This window comes from Penicillium samsonianum (genome assembly GCF_028829775.1).
Source record: "Penicillium samsonianum strain IBT 33392 chromosome Unknown utg000001l_segment0_segment0, whole genome shotgun sequence".
NCBI lineage: Eukaryota > Fungi > Ascomycota > Eurotiomycetes > Eurotiales > Aspergillaceae > Penicillium > Penicillium samsonianum.
This window is the reverse complement of record NW_026643259.1, coordinates 258,463-273,848: the sequence shown is the minus strand read 5'-3', so window position 1 is coordinate 273,848 and position 15,386 is coordinate 258,463. Positions and strand designations below refer to the sequence as shown.

At 49.8% G+C, this 15,386-nt stretch overlaps 7 protein-coding genes across 7 annotated transcripts; 4 read left to right on the top strand and 3 right to left on the bottom strand.

Moving 5' to 3' along the window:
• Positions 1 to 667: 667 nt before the first annotated feature.
• N7471_000105 (putative choline sulfatase) lies at positions 668 to 2,493 on the top strand (the record flags this gene model as incomplete). Its single annotated transcript, XM_057272826.1, has 2 exons — positions 668 to 1,078; positions 1,132 to 2,493. 2 exons carry the CDS (start codon positions 668 to 670, stop codon positions 2,491 to 2,493), a joined length of 1,773 nt encoding a protein of 590 aa, XP_057141005.1.
• A 526-nt stretch (positions 2,494 to 3,019) lies between these two features.
• Positions 3,020 to 3,440, top strand: N7471_000104 (uncharacterized protein; the record flags this gene model as incomplete). Its single annotated transcript, XM_057272825.1, has 2 exons — positions 3,020 to 3,295; positions 3,336 to 3,440. 2 exons carry the CDS (start codon positions 3,020 to 3,022, stop codon positions 3,438 to 3,440), a joined length of 381 nt encoding a protein of 126 aa, XP_057141004.1.
• A 1,259-nt stretch (positions 3,441 to 4,699) lies between these two features.
• N7471_000103 (nitrilase) lies at positions 4,700 to 6,069 on the top strand (the record flags this gene model as incomplete). Its single annotated transcript, XM_057272824.1, has 2 exons — positions 4,700 to 5,173; positions 5,236 to 6,069. The coding sequence occupies 2 exons, from the start codon at positions 4,700 to 4,702 to the stop codon at positions 6,067 to 6,069; spliced, it is 1,308 nt and encodes a 435-aa protein (XP_057141003.1).
• A 425-nt stretch (positions 6,070 to 6,494) lies between these two features.
• N7471_000102 (uncharacterized protein) lies at positions 6,495 to 8,612 on the bottom strand (the record flags this gene model as incomplete). The annotated part of the gene is made up of 2 exons (XM_057272823.1): positions 6,495 to 7,579; positions 7,631 to 8,612. 2 exons carry the CDS (start codon positions 8,610 to 8,612, stop codon positions 6,495 to 6,497), a joined length of 2,067 nt encoding a protein of 688 aa, XP_057141002.1.
• Positions 8,613 to 9,299: 687 nt separating this feature from the next.
• Positions 9,300 to 10,547, bottom strand: N7471_000101 (MBL fold metallo-hydrolase; the record flags this gene model as incomplete). Its single annotated transcript, XM_057272822.1, has 3 exons — positions 9,300 to 10,250; positions 10,298 to 10,328; positions 10,375 to 10,547. The coding sequence occupies 3 exons, from the start codon at positions 10,545 to 10,547 to the stop codon at positions 9,300 to 9,302; spliced, it is 1,155 nt and encodes a 384-aa protein (XP_057141001.1).
• Positions 10,548 to 11,212: 665 nt separating this feature from the next.
• N7471_000100 (uncharacterized protein) lies at positions 11,213 to 12,820 on the top strand (the record flags this gene model as incomplete). The annotated part of the gene is made up of 2 exons (XM_057272821.1): positions 11,213 to 12,708; positions 12,799 to 12,820. 2 exons carry the CDS (start codon positions 11,213 to 11,215, stop codon positions 12,818 to 12,820), a joined length of 1,518 nt encoding a protein of 505 aa, XP_057141000.1.
• A 290-nt stretch (positions 12,821 to 13,110) lies between these two features.
• On the bottom strand, positions 13,111 to 15,194 carry N7471_000099 (glutamate decarboxylase). Its single transcript, XM_057272820.1, has 2 exons — positions 13,608 to 15,194; positions 13,111 to 13,555 (listed from the first exon to the last, which is right to left on the bottom strand). Exons 1-2 carry the CDS (start codon positions 15,029 to 15,031, stop codon positions 13,441 to 13,443), a joined length of 1,539 nt encoding a protein of 512 aa, XP_057140999.1. The 5' UTR covers positions 15,032 to 15,194; the 3' UTR covers positions 13,111 to 13,440.
• Between the last annotated feature and the right edge of the window lie 192 nt (positions 15,195 to 15,386).

Genomic DNA, 15,386 nt, shown 5'->3' with positions numbered 1-15,386 from the left:
CACTGGTCTTGTGACTAGATATTCTCATTTTCGATCTGATTATTGGTAAGAAAGATAACAAATATCCAATTGGGCAGCTAGGGAGAAAATTGTAGACCCCGTCAAGGTAGCACTCGGGATTATCTAGTTCGGTATTATATTACCATACAGGTTTTTCCGACAATCACACCATCGATGTTCTCCAATGATCCCATCGTCCTTGCGGGGGAGTACGTCAGTACTGGATCACCTCCCCTGATCTTCGTTGCAGGCGGGAACTACTTTGTACTAATCGATTTGGGATAGTTACAAAGTACAATTACAATGATCCAGCATTCTACAGGGTTTATGGTCAAATCGGAATAGGAGATATGATCTTCACTTGTATCGGGAAATATTACATTCAATACACATCCTTTTTGCGACTTGGCCTTCATGTGTTCGCTTCTTTAGCCCTTAGTCTCTTTGGAATTATCTCGTTTTTTTCCTCTTTTGGCCTTTTGGCCTTCTGGTCTTTTTTTTTTCTTTTTATCTTTTTTTTTTCCCTTTGTTCCCCCACATTCTCCCTCAACTTTATATATCACCTGCTCTCCCACACTTTCTTCTTTCTTTCTTTCTTTCTTTCTCTCTCATAATTTAATCTCAACTTCCTATCCATATTGGCCGTCCATTGAACCAGATATTCACCATGGCGACCAAGAAGCCCAACATCCTCTACATCATGGCTGACCAAATGGCTGCGCCCTTGTTGTCCTTGCATGACAAGAACTCCCCCATTAAGACTCCTAATCTAGATCGCCTCGCCGACGGCGGTGTGGTCTTCGACTCAGCTTACTGCAACTCACCACTGTGTGCTCCCTCACGCTTCGTCATGGTCAGCGGCCAGCTGCCCTCTAAAATTGGAGCCTACGATAACGCGGCGGAGCTGCCCGCAGACACCCCCACATATGCTCACTATCTGCGGCGGGAGGGATACCACACAGCCTTGGCTGGAAAGATGCACTTCTGTGGCCCGGATCAGCTTCACGGCTATGAGCAACGCCTGACCAGTGATATCTACCCTGGTGATTACGGCTGGTCCGTCAATTGGGATGAACCTGTACGTCGATTTTACGAACAACCGTTTGTGGCACCGTACTAACTGGAATGTAGGACATCCGTGCCGACTGGTATCACAACATGTCCTCCGTGATGGAGGCAGGCCCCGTCGTACGCACCAATCAATTGGATTTTGATGAAGAGGTGATTTACAGGTCAACCCAATACCTGTACGACCATGTTCGGCAGCGCAACGAGCAGCCTTTCTGCTTGACAGTCTCCATGACTCACCCTCACGACCCTTACGCCATGACTAAGGAGTTCTGGGACCTGTACAACGATGTCGAGATCCCGCTGCCTAAGAACGGAGCTATCCCCCACGACCAGCAGGATGCGCACTCGCAGCGTGTGCTCAAGTGTATCGACTTGTTCAACAAAGAGATGCCCGACGAGCGAATCCGTGCCGCCCGTCGCGCCTACTATGCCGCCTGCACATACGTTGATACCAACGTCGGCAAGCTGCTTCGTGTTCTCGAAAACACCGGTCTGGCCGATGACACTATCATTGTTTTCACCGGTGATCACGGTGACATGCTTGGCGAGCGCGGCCTGTGGTACAAGATGACCTGGTTTGAGAATTCAGCTCGTGTTCCTTTCCTCGTCCACTCGCCCAAGCATTTTGCTCCCAAGCGCGTGTCCGAGAACGTTTCCACCATGGATCTCCTCCCTACATTCGCTGAATTGGCAGGTGCCAAACTCATCTCCGAGCTTCCCCTAGATGGTGTTTCCCTCGTGCCGTATTTGACCGGCGGCGAAGGTCTCCGCACTGATACTGTCTATGGCGAGTACATGGGCGAGGGCACCCAGGCTCCTCTCATGATGATCCGTCGTGGCCGCTGGAAGTTCATCTACTCAACTATCGACCCACCCATGCTCTACGATCTCGTCAACGACCCAGAGGAGAGGATCAACCTCGCAGCCGGCCTACCCATCCCATCCAGCTCCACCCGCGCAGCCATCATAGCCAAACCCGCCCACTTGGCATCGTCCATCAACCTGCCAACTCCAGACGATACCCCGCACGCATCGCCAATCCCTCAACGCGCCAATACGGCATACTACCCCTTCCCCTCGACCACTCCCCCTCGCACCCCGAGCCCCGCCAAGCTCCCGCCTGCAGTGCCCAACACCACCGACCCAACTAAGATTCTGGCATTTTTCCTCGAGGAAACCCATACCCGTTGGGATTTGGAGAAGATTCACCAGGATGTTCTGCGCTCCCAGCGTCGCCGCCGTCTGGTCTATTCCGCTTTGATCCAGGGTGCCCAGACCGTTTGGGACTACGAGCCACGCACCGACCCGAGCACCCAGTACATACGCAACCAGGGCAAGGGTGCCCTCGACGATGTCGAACTCATCTCCCGTTGGCCCCGTCTGTTCCAGCAAGCTGCTGCTGCCAATGGGATGTCTGCATAGACCATCCAATCAGGGTTTCGTGAATATGCCTATTGGCTCGGACATTCGTTGAAAATATTTGACTGATCGCATTTTCTTTTCTCTATTTCTCTTGCATTTCAGCATCATCATTTCTGTTACCTTTTTGCGGCAACCCCGGCATTCATTTTATTTCGGGTTCCATCCCTTTTTTCGGTGATGTTCCTATTTTTTGGGTTTTTCGATTTTTACATCTCTCATTCTCATAGTAAGGCGCGCACTATACCCTGGACTTATTTCCCCAATTTGCATCTTTCATGCGGGTCGGTTGTGGCTGCATGGATTATTTTGTACATAGTTGTGCTTTTGGTCCCCCGGGTTGGGTGTCTTGCCCTGTACATTTCTGCTTTTGGATTCACATTAGGTAAATACAATATGCAATCAGACTGTCAATTGGGCTTTTGTACTCTGTTCCATGTTTGTCTTTAACTGTTCTTCTAATATAATAGTACTAAACAATCCTTGAACTTTACATGCTCTTAAGTCCTTCTCGCCAAGGGGCTGAAATATGGATGCGCTTGTCTGCCGAGACATCGCAAACCATAGCGGTAGTCTTCGGGGTTTTCAGGGGCTTTATAACACCAGCGGAAACTGTGTCCGGGTGCACTGTGTGGTCCCGATGGCGAAGTCCCGGGTAGAACGGATAATCGGGACTGCTGGAGATGGCTCAGGTCGAATGCCGCGGCCTATGAACTCGTCGAACCTAACGAGAATGGCTAATGGCAGCTCGCGGCGAGGATCTACAATCCCAAAAGGCCACACCACATCCTCCAAGGTCCCAAATGTTCGTTGAAAGGCCCTCGCTCAGTCCAGATGTTTTCTAGGAGCATAACGCGGCTACCGATAGAAAGCTGGATGGTAGTATACAGATTTCCAGCCTCCTCGGTCGAAGTATCCTGGGCACCGTTGCCCGTATGATCCGCGGATAAGGTGAGGACGGCCTGCTCGAGGTCGCGTAGTATAAATGCTAGTTCCCTGCCCAGGCCACATCGTCCTTAACAATGTGGTGGTTTTCGTATTAGGTGCAACCTAGAGAAAAGACATCCTTATAGCAACAGGTAAATCTCTAGAGATAATCAAGTCAGCCATAGTTCATTAATAGTGATAGACGTCTAAGGTTGGTTTTCGTATCGAATAGTAAATGCTTGCCGGGACTTTATATAGAAAAGCGACTTTCTAATAGATCATAGGCATTAGAAAAAGAAGAAATAAAGACCACTTACTTACCCTTTACTTGTTAGCTTATCCGGATGACCCTAGCACCTATTTTTCCACGGCTTTTTCTTCCCCCGAATTGCAACTAGAAATCTAATTGTTAGTCTTAATCCGGTGTTTAAGTCAAATGAACACCATACACCTGTATTGTGTGCAGCGCTCCTTTTTGTATGGAGACATCTGCCCCATTTGGTAGCTACTTCTGGCCCCTAGAACAATGACTCGATCCCACATGCGGGTCCAATAGTCCTCCGTCCAAAGAATTGGAGGGAAGTCCGGGAAAAGGTCCAGGTTCATTCCCGCTTGAATTTTGTAGCTGAGTAAATCATTTGCCAAAGCCTTGTCCATAGTAATTTCCATGCCCAGTAACCAAATTCTACTCGAAGAAATTTCAATAGACAATCTGCTAATGCTAATCTTCATCTACAAAGTATAACCTGCAAAGGCTGAATGATCGACAGCTATTGATGGGGACGCGGCTTAACCCGAACGCCACCCACGGTAGGCGTATCTAGTTGAACTATAACGTTACAGGCCATCATACTCAATACCTGGACATGCCATATCTACCCCAGGGTAAAGCTGATTTGATCTTTTTCTTTGGGATCCTCACCCCGGGCCGCTCTTGGCGCCTCCCGGGCTTTGATAGATCGGCCCCAATGTGGTTTTCTATTTCTGTAGGTTGCCATATTATTTCTGCATTGCAGGGAATGAATCCATGAATAGCCTTTGCCCTGCACCCAGTGATCATGTTAACTATTCCTTGATATTAGAAGTCTACAACACTCCTACTCATATCCTTCAACTTCAATATAAAGTCCACGGGTAGATCACAGCCAAGCTTTCCAAGGACCCAAGGTTCCCCGCAAAGCTCATTTCGTCATTGTCCAACTCAATTTGCCTCCTTACTTCCTTCACTTCTCCTCTTCCCAATAGTAACCCCAACACCAAGAAACCTAATCTCAATCCCAAAATGCCCTCTCTCACAGTAGCAGTCGCCCAGTCCCGCACACACGACTCCCTAATCGAAACTCTCCGCGCCCTCGAACGAACAACAGCCCTCGCCGCCCGCCGCGGCGTCCACCTCATCCTCTTCCCGGAAGCTTATCTAGGCGGATACCCGCGGACATGCACCTTCGGGTCCGCAGTGGGAAGTCGACACCCGCGCGGCCGGGACCAGTTCCTCGCGTACTTCAAGGCGGCCGTTGATCTAGGCGATACGCCGGCTGGGGCCGGGGATGAGTGGATTGGTCGTAGGCTGGAGATTGCGGAGGGGAAGACGTTCCGTGGCGACGGGACGAGGGAGTGTCTTGAGCGTGTTGCGAGGGAGACTGGAGTGTTTATCGCTACTGGGTTGGTGGAGAGAGCTGGGGGCAGTTTGTATTGTGCTGTTGTTTATGTTGATCCTGTTAGAGGTGTGCTGGGGAAGAGGAGGAAGATTATGCCGGTATGGAGTTCTCTATTTCTTCCTCTTCCATTCTATTGTCGATCCTATACTGACCTTCGTAGACGGCCGCCGAGCGCATGATCTGGGCTCAGGGTTCTCCCTCAACCCTCCGCGCCGTCACAACAACCCTAAACGGTATCCCGGTAACAATAGCATCGGCAATCTGCTGGGAGAACTACATGCCCCTCCTACGTCAGAGTCTGTACTCCCAGAACGTCAATATCTATCTCGCTCCCACGGCTGACGCCCGCTCTACCTGGCTCCCGCTTATGCGCACCGTCGGCATAGAAGGCCGCTGCTTCGTGCTCTCGGCCAACCAGTGCGTGCGCGGCTGCGAGCTGCCGGAGTGGATTACCGGTGAGAATACGGGTCCAAGTCCGAATCCAAGTCCAAATCCAAATCCGAATCCTCCTATGCATAAATCGCAGAATCCGGGAAGGAAATTGTCCATCACTGCTGAGGGTCCGCACGAGATTGTCTGGCCACAGGCTCACATTCAGTCCCAGGCCCAAACCCAAGGTCAGGGTCAGTCGGAGAATTCGTCCGCGCAAACTAAGCATCCCCTGGCTCCTTCGGAATCGGTATTGGATTATGTCTGTCGTGGTGGAAGTTGTATCGTCTCACCACTTGGAGATGTTCTTGCCGGGCCGCTGTGGGAAGTCTGCACGGATGACGTGCCGGATAGTAGCGATGCTGCTGTGGCTGATTTCGCGCCTGGCATGTCAGCTAGTGAGTTTAGTCCTGCTGTCGCGGCGGGTGATGGGTTGGCTATTTCGCGCATTGATTTGGATGATTGTGAGCGTGGACGGCTTGATCTCGATGTTGCTGGGAGTTATTCACGTGATGCGTTTAAATTCGAGGTTGAGGGGTTGGATCTGGCGCCGCCGCCTTTGTAGGAAGTGGATTTTATTGAGTAGGGTATATGGTACATGTATTGGTTGAAAGTATTGATGTGTTGGGGTATGGACTGTAAGTAACGAAATGAATATGAGTTCGTGGATGAGCTACGAAGAATGCCGCTAAGAAACATCGAATTCCAAAACTTTCTACTCAGAAAAGCAACAATCATAGCAGAATCACAGATTCTAGTCGTCAAGGCAATGAAAAAAAGGAAGAAAACTCGACCCAAACCCCAACTGCAAACTGCCACCGCTGAACGACTGAAACGCCTCGGGATATCAATGGATATAAGCAAGTCATAATCTGCGTCGCCATGCCAGCATGTGACAGCTCTGTTCTCTATGTACACCCTCCACCATTTAGATCGAGAATCACTGCTAGTGGTGGCGAATTTAATCCAGTTGCACTTATGTAACATCGTTTATTCCACCAGCCACACAGGCGACTTGATCAGCACCGTTGGAGGACCCTTACCGCGTACTTCGACGGCCAAGAACGCTGCGAACCGGATGCGCGGGTTGCTCGGAGCTACATCTGCAGGCTCACTCTTGTCTTCGGCTGGTCCCGGCGCCGGCGCCGGACGACTCATCTCGTTGGAGGCATGCTTGCGGCTTATCAACGCGCCAAAGATGGACTTCTTCGAGGGCTTTTGCTGTGCCGGTGAGGGGTTCTCTATCACTCCAGCGGTTGGGCCGGATGAGGCATCCCCCTCTGCCGCGGCAGGCTCCTCAGGCTGCTCTTGGTCTGAGGGTGGTGGGGGTGGGTGACTCAGTGCGGGTAGTTGGCCTTCGACCTTCATATATTGCTCGGCGAGGGAAATGCCCGGTGGGAAGTAATCGACGCAGACATCGCGGGCTTCAAGGGGGATTTTCTCTATGATGTTGATTGAGTTCTCAATGATCATGCGCACGCTTGCTTCTAGCCCTGGCGACGCGATTTCGTGCAGCTGAGACCCCATGAAGGCAGCAAGTTCCACTATTAAATGCTCGACTAGCTCAACGCGATGTTCTTGGGCATCAGGTCCGACTAAGGAATCACTTAGTCCGTCGAAGGTCGTGCGGCGCCAGTAGGAGAGTCTGGCGGAGGCGTTCTCGCGGTCTTCGTCGGATGACGGTCGCTGCCGTCGCAGGTTCATTTCGATATTTTTCAGTTGCACGCTGAATGCTGGATCCAAGGATGGATGGAAATAACGCTGGAATACTTCTTCTACTAGCCATCGGCTGATTACCGCCCGTCCGACCGCGGTCATTTCTTTCATGCCCACCGATAAAGCATCGTCGGTGACCATTCCATTCAGCCACGATGGAATACTGCGCCAATATTTGCGCACGGAGAATGCTAGGTCTTTAATCGCTCCGTCAAGTCGCTGGAATCGGTTGGTATATTCATTATCGTCAAGTACGGTACGTGACACCGCCATCCGTTGGTGTGCTACCGTGTTCTGAAGATGCTGAACCTGCGCATCTTTCTCAAAGTAGTATCGTTTCACCTTGGAATACTTGGCCTCTGGTCATTGTTAGTTTATCAAAAAAGCAAAACCCGAATCAAAAACCTTACGGAGCTCATCATGCTTCTGGATCAATGCCCGCACGTCCACTTCCCCGGAATCCTCGCGGCGGTGTGTATTGGTGGGTGTGCTCCGTCCGGGATCAGGCATGTTGTTTGACACACTACCCTGCCGACTCCGGTTCTGCTGCGGAGAACCTGCGGACTTTTGTCTGTCCAATTGATGAAATTGACCCTGGTTTTGTGATACCTGCGCGGAAGACTGCATGGCGTCAGGATAAAGGGACTGTAACGGGGAAAGCGGCTCGTGAGTCTGCTGGGATGGGGGCCGGGTATTCAATACCGGATCCTGGGCAGGGGGGAAAGCCTGTCCCCGATGATGATGTTCCGACGCGTATCGTGGTGACTCGGGGACAATATCGGTCGGCGATGGTCGGACGTACTGTTCAAGCAGGGTTGGGTCGGTGTTGGACCGCTGAAGTTTGGTATAAAGCGGTTGCACAGGTTGTTGTGACCACTCGGGGTTGTCTTGGGCGTGAGCAGGATGGGAAGGTAGGGGAGCTCGTTGAGCTTGGTATTGTTGTTGGTAGGCGAGAGATTGCGGTGCCACAGGTGAGGGGTTCTCCGCGTAGGAATGCCGGAGATGTGGCTGAAACTCGTCGGACTCGTCCAGGGTCCCTGGATGTAGAATCCCAGGTGAGGTGGGTTGTGAGATGGGAAGGGAGATTGGTTTGCCCTTCACAGAGACGCTGCGCTCGACACGGCCCGTTTTGCGATGCGAGTCGTCAGGGGCGACAACGTTGACGGTCGGTCGGTCACGCAAAGGTTTTTGACGCTGACTTTGTGACCGATTTAATGTCTGAGGCTGATTCTGTACAGGACCAGAGTACTCGTATTGTGAAAAGCGCCGGTCTGAATCGGTTATGTTGGGGTCCGGTGGAGCAAACGCGGGGCGGGCCAACTGTTCGGCGCTGCGCATGGAATGATGACTTGTCCGATTCGAAGGCGACTTGCTTTTAAAAAGGTTGCGCATCACTGCTTCTGATCTTGAGAAAAAAAAAGGGAGAGAGAGAGAGGGGGGGAGAGGCTGATTTGGTGGACCTGGGGTTGGCGGGCGGTGATTGGAGAGGTTGTTCTATATATAGGGTAAACAATGGATAGGCCTTGGTTCACTTGCCCTAGTATACGGAGTACATAGTAATTTGAATGCATTAAGTGATATGATAGATAAAATATTAGTATAATATCTAATACAATGATGCTGTCAATTAACTGTAAATCTACGTAAATATCCTCTCTCCAGTGTATATCAGTCCTAACCACAGGTATATATGAACAGATACCCATCATCAAAGAAAAATAAGGATTTGAAAGAACAGCCCTGCAATTTCCTATTCAGGTCATCGAAAGTCGAATACTTTTGATAATATGGAGAAAGGAACACGAGCCATATACGAGCCTCGTCATCTACTACATACCATACTTCGGTTATGAGCCGCCCCCAAATTCCCTGACACTTAAAACAAGAAAAACGGATCCGCTCTTGATGGCAAAGCAAATTATAATTCTTGTATGAAGTACCATTCCCCATACCAAGAATGGTGGACTCGAAATATGTGATGGAACCCTTTTTCTCAGCCCCGGACCAACGCGTCCAGGGCGGCTGAGCTCAGACGCGCAAGGAGTAGACAAAAACTCGATATCATATTATTACGTTCTCCTATCTCATGACGCGAAAGCAATACTGGTCCCTATGATCTAAAAACACAACCTTGTCCAATAACCCCGCTACCTCCATGATCCGCCTGAAATCTTCTAGGGGACTCGCAAACACGCCGTAGTCATCATAGTGGATCGGGATTGTAATGTCTGGTTGGATCAGCTGAATCAATTGCAGACCCTGCTCCGCATCCATAGTAACCGTCAACGCTAGCGGTTCCATTAGTCTTCCTACTAAGGGAGAAGGAATGGTTGTGCCGCCGAGGTGGGCGAGCATTAGGTCGATCCGTTGGCCTGCGTATCGCTTAGGAATTTCGTGTAGCTCGTCCACCATCAGAGTGTCTCCTGAGATGTAGATGCGGTAGCCGCAGGAGAAGTCTGCAGTATTGGTGCTGCCGTGGCCTAGCTCGAGCATCCAGCCGTTGGTTGTCGGGAACTGTTGGTCTGTTAGATTGAGAGCCGTTGAGGGCCGTCTAATTAGGAACATCCAGAAAAAGTAAGCTCCACCCACCGCATTAGCTAGCGTGTTGAGCTTCTCTACCACTCGGTTAGGAGGCACATGCTTCCCTGGCATCCCCGTCACACGCAGTCGGGGCTGTCCCGGTCCGTCTGTGCCTTCAATGTTGACCTCAACCTGCTCAAATGGATCGAGTGCGGACACGGATGTAAAGGAGTCCTTTATCTTGGAAGTGAGATACTCTTTCGCATGTGGTGTAGTGATAATGGGTATATCACGCCTCAACGACGCCTCTACCTTTCTATCAAAGTGGTCCCTGACAATATCAATAATCTGCTCAACACCTCTAGGCTCCGAGACATACTGGTGATAGTGGGATAGAAGGACAAGATCAATCCGAGGGAGGTCGTGCAGGGCGACAGCCGGGTCGGTGAGGCGCTTCCGTGACACACCTGGACCGAGATGGACATGGTCGCCTGTGTGGAGGAAGTTGGGCTAACACAGTCAGTCTATGAGCATTGGGCTTCCCACCAAAAGCTGACATCAGTCATAATCCGTATTCCAGCCCATTCTCTGCCTTACTTAGTACACGCTGATAAATTTCTAGATGTGAACAGACATGATTGTTGTAGCCGTTCCCACGAAGAACAGGGCTGCGTTCTCCTCGCCTGATTTGGACGAATGAAGCTTCGTCACCTTGACTGGAGGAAGTCGAGCCGGGGTCGAAGTCAGCAGTGGAAGGTCTCGGGTTGGAGGATGGTTCCTGCTCGGATCAATCAAGATGCTCTTCATGGTATATGAGTGAGGGGACAAATGGCACAACCTTGGAAGCATTACCTACAGCCCTCCAGTATATAAGTCTACGTATACATGACATCACAACGATAGATACCCTTCAATAGCCAAAATTGAATTGCCTGTCATTTTTCAGGGCAGCAGGCTTATTATAATCATGACAGAACAAGAATAGTTGGCTGCTTATGCGGCCTCGTCAAGTATTTTTTGGAAGTATTTTTGGTAGTCTTTTTAGATGTCTTTTTAGTGGTCTTTTTATATGTCTTCTCAGATAGTCTTTTTAGATATCAGTTTTTATAGACATTTTCTCCCCTTCCCAGTTTGTTCCAAAGCTAGACGTATAATCTTTGACTTCCCTGTCTTCTCGACATCCTCGTTTGTGTCGCTATCTGCTTCATAAGTGATTATGATCCTTAAAAATTATTATAATACGACTGATATGTCTAACCCTAGTCTAGTAAGCAGTAGTTTATAGTCTAGCTGAGTATGTACACATCTCAAAGTGGCTATGCATCTTAGGTCCAAGTGGAAAGCCTACGCTTATGCCCCGCCATGATTCCCCTCCTTCAAATCCCCAGAAGTCAATCCCCTGAGCATGATATATGAGTTGTCACCAAGGAAACAAATACAAGCGCACCGCAACATAGCGCAAAGAGTGGACAATGGGAAAACCAAGATCGCTTACCCCTTTTCCAAGGAGGTCCCGTCAGCGCGACGACGGGCCTCGGGCCGATCCGAACTCCGGGGAGAATGACATCCAACAATTTGACCCATATGACACCAGACATCTTCAACAGAGCACGAATACAAACAGCTCACGTGCCAATAACACGATCATCGGGACCGAGAAAACATCTAGCCGGCTCCCGCTTCAAAGAGAGGCAATCCCCCCCGGCCAAAATGCGAAACGGTCCGATGCAAAATCCACCCGAAGAAAGAACAGCTTTGACGATAACCGCACTCGACGGGTTCCAGCAGATGGTGGCAGACCTGAAGTCTCTCCGGATAGTAGTTACCGGCATACTGACGGATTCGATTCACGTCACGACCTTAACCGTCCAAGGAGTTTAGATCGATTCGATTACCAGGATGAATATGCTGTGCAAGCCGATGACCGGTATGCTGGCCGCTCCGAGTCAAACATTGGTCACCACCGGAGTCGATCCAGCTCGATTGGTACATATCGATCCAGCTCGAGTGATACATATGGCAGACCTCAGTCGTTAACTGGAAGCCGTCCTGATGACGAGTATGCTGGCCGCTCCGAGTCGAACATCGGGCGCAGGCGTCAATCCAACTCCTCGAACGTTGATCACATCAGACGCACATCGAGAGACCGAGGTCGCCGTCCTAATGACAGGCATGGTGGCCGCTCCGAGTCAACACAACGTGGTCGTGGCTCAGATCGCGAGGAGAGTCGCCGCCGGTCCAGTTCAAGCCGGCTTAGACGAGATAGAAAGAGAAAGGAGGATTCTCGACAATTCAGCACCAAGAGACTTAGCAAAGACCACGTTACGATGATTTATACAGAAGACGAGCCTCGAATTGAAATCAGCAATACGGAGATCAAACGGGGCATGTACGGTCAACAAGCGGCCATATACTTTCTTTTCAAAGTAAATGTCCGCGATGCTGAAAAGATCAAAGATAAATTGGTGATAAAATTCCAGTTCCTCGGAGATCTTGCTTCTCAGACGGTCAGAGTATTGAAAGTATCTCCTGAGAGCATCCGGACCCCTTCGAACCCAGTGAACAGGACGAAGAATGGGGGTGTGGAATTCGGTTTTGAGAAGTTCGCGAACGTGAATCTCTCTGGGGAGAAAACAAAGTCTTGGACTCACCAGGACTTTTGGCAGTTGAAAGGTCAAGGGCTGGTCTACGACGTCGAAGCTAGTCTCAAACGAAGTGGTGCTGGTGCCCCGATAATCCCCGTACCTTTCAATTTGCAGTTCGTGATCTCGGATTTCGGCCAGGAACGGTTTCATATCGCCTGTGATGTTGATTGGACACGAAAAGGCATGAGCCTTTCTGACGATGGGTGGACTGGCTTTTGGAGAGAAGTCGATATGTCTACGAGGGCTTGGGAGAAAGATAATTTCATATGGTGGACAACACAACAGTGGGAGAGCAAAGGAAAGCCTGTTGGCTTCGAAAAAGAGTAAGTTTGTCATATAGCTCAGAGTTACCTTTCGTTGCATTTCTTTCTTGTTGCATTTCTTTCTTGTTGCATCGCTAACATGAACTGCAGGTCAGGTCATTGGTATTGGTGATAATTGCCAACGACTAGGAGTGATCTTTCAAATTGCACGAAACTATTGCTCATTCGTGGCAGTGCCCGAAGACGACAGGTTCTTTGATTCTGAAAGTGAGCCAGGCAGGATGAAGAAGGTGGAAGATGCAGAGCAGGCGCAGACGTGGAGATTTCCGAATGCGACGACGGAGACATAGCATGCTGCTGAGTCGTTCTCTTTAGCAAAGGACAATGTTTGGGGTCATAGTAGAAAGTGGCGCAATTGGAAACAAGATTATATTGAAGAATTTAATCCATCTTTGAAAGCTCTTTATCCTGACTTTTAATTTGTACCATATGTGCCCGGATATTATTAATTACTATCGCAGTTCATGGGTCCTTATAAGTCTAAACGTGGTCATAACTAGTGACCAATGGACATACATGTAGCTGAAAGCTATATCCCGCGAGTCGGAGCGTGTTAGGTTGTCAGGTTCATGGATTTATTCATTTCAATTTCATGGTCCATGTGCTACAGCTAGAGATCAATGTCCGTGTGGCCCTGAGATAATTCATTCAAAACTACTCTATCCAACCCAAATCCCTTTGCACAACATCTTTCGAAGATAGGCAAGAGACGTGTTGAACAACACAGGTAAATTAACACACTCCATGTGTCTTGCCACTCTTGCCCTGCAGCGAGTGTTTTTCGCCTAGGTAGTGAGAGTGAACACGCGACTGGTGCCGAGGGTGGTTGCGGTGGTTTTGCATATGCCTGTGGATCTGTCAGTATGAAAATAAAAACATTTAGGACAGAAGAAACTTACGTCCTGTATTTGGCAATCATAGACTTGTCCATAGCATCCAAAGTCTGGATGGCAAGTTTAAAGTCCTCGAGCAAGCTGTCGCATCGGTTCATGCTGAAGTCTTCGCGGATGACAATGCGCATCATCTTCAGCTTCTCGCTGTTGGGTGCCATAGTGTACGCAGGCACAATCCAGCCCCGCTCGCGTAGCTGGTGGGCCACTGCGAATTCATCGTAGACACGACCATTGTTTGTGGGAAGGCGCCAGGCCACCAGGGGCAGGCCCCGCCCCTGCGTCTCGCTCAAGATGACCATGCCCATCTTCTCAAACTCCGAAGACATGTAGTCGCTGATGCTGATCAGGTTGGACATGATTGCACGGTAACCGTGCTTACCCAGGCGGATAAGCTGGTAGTACTGCCCAATAACATGAGAAGCACCCTTGGAGAAGTTCAGAGTAAAGCTGGCCTGGTCGGCTCCAAGGTAATTAATGTTGAACACCAATTCCTGGGGCAAAAACTCCGGAGAGCGCCAGATGACCCATCCGACACCGGGGTAGACCAGACCATACTTGTGACCGGAGACGTTGACGGAAACTACCTTTTCCAGGCGGAAGTCCCACTCAAGATCAGGGGTGATAAATGGAGCGACAAAGCCACCACTAGCTGCATCAACGTGGATTGGGCAGTCGATGTTACGCTCCACTAACAAGTCGTTGATCGCCTTGATATCCTCGTATTCACCTGTGTAGGTGGTACCCAAGATAGCGCAGATACCGATTGTGTTCTCATCCACCAAATCGACTGCCTGTTTGGGGTCGATTACGAATCGAGTTTCGGTGCAGTAGACGTACTTCTCCTCGATATCGAAGTAACGAGCAGCCTTTTCCCAGCAGACCTGGACAGCACTGTTCATAATAATGTTAGGGCGCGAGTAGTCCTTGCCCTCAGCCTTGCGCTTGTTCTGCCATCGCTTCTTCATAGCCAGTGTTCCCAGCATGATAGCCTCGGAAGACCCAATGGTTGAAGTACCCATGGCATTCTCACCGGAGGCATCAGTGGGAATGTTAAAGAGTCTAGCAATCATATTCACGCATCGGTTCTGGATCTCGGCGGAGTGGGGATATTCCTCGTAATCAATGAAGTTTTTGCTGAAGGACTCGGTCATGATCTGCTCGATCTCCTCTTCCATGTAGGTGGTAACGAAACTGGCGAGGTTGAGCTTGGGATTACCGTCCAGACTCAGCTCATCCCTGATCATCCGAGCGGCGACCTGGCGGGGCATCTCTTGCTCTGGCATTTCATGCTGAGGTATATGTCCAGTGGCAAAGTGACTTCCGTATACATTGGTATCGAAGTCATTTCTGTCGGGAGGAGCAATGGGGACAATGTCATGAGGAGAGGGGGTGACCTCATTGTCTTTCTTGACTTTGGCGAGATGGACCATAATTGCGAATAAATGATAAACGATAAAAGACAAGAGAAAAGATCAAAAGGATCTGAATGAAAAGCAGGAATTGAAGGAATAGGAGAGGGGGAGAAGCTGAGAAACGATAAATAGCCAAACACCCGACGTGCGGGGAGTTTCGATGACGCACCGAACCACCTGGGCGATCAGCCCATCAGTTTTCCTTCTAGTTTTTCTACTTCTTCTACATGGCTCTTATTCTTTCCAGAGTTGCAATCTTTGATGATTATATCCAATTCAATCTAATTCCTCTCTTCTACTATGTGTTCATACACACAAAACCCCCCAAGACGATCCCGGTGTACCCGGTGTTTCTAAAGCTTGGTCAAAGCTT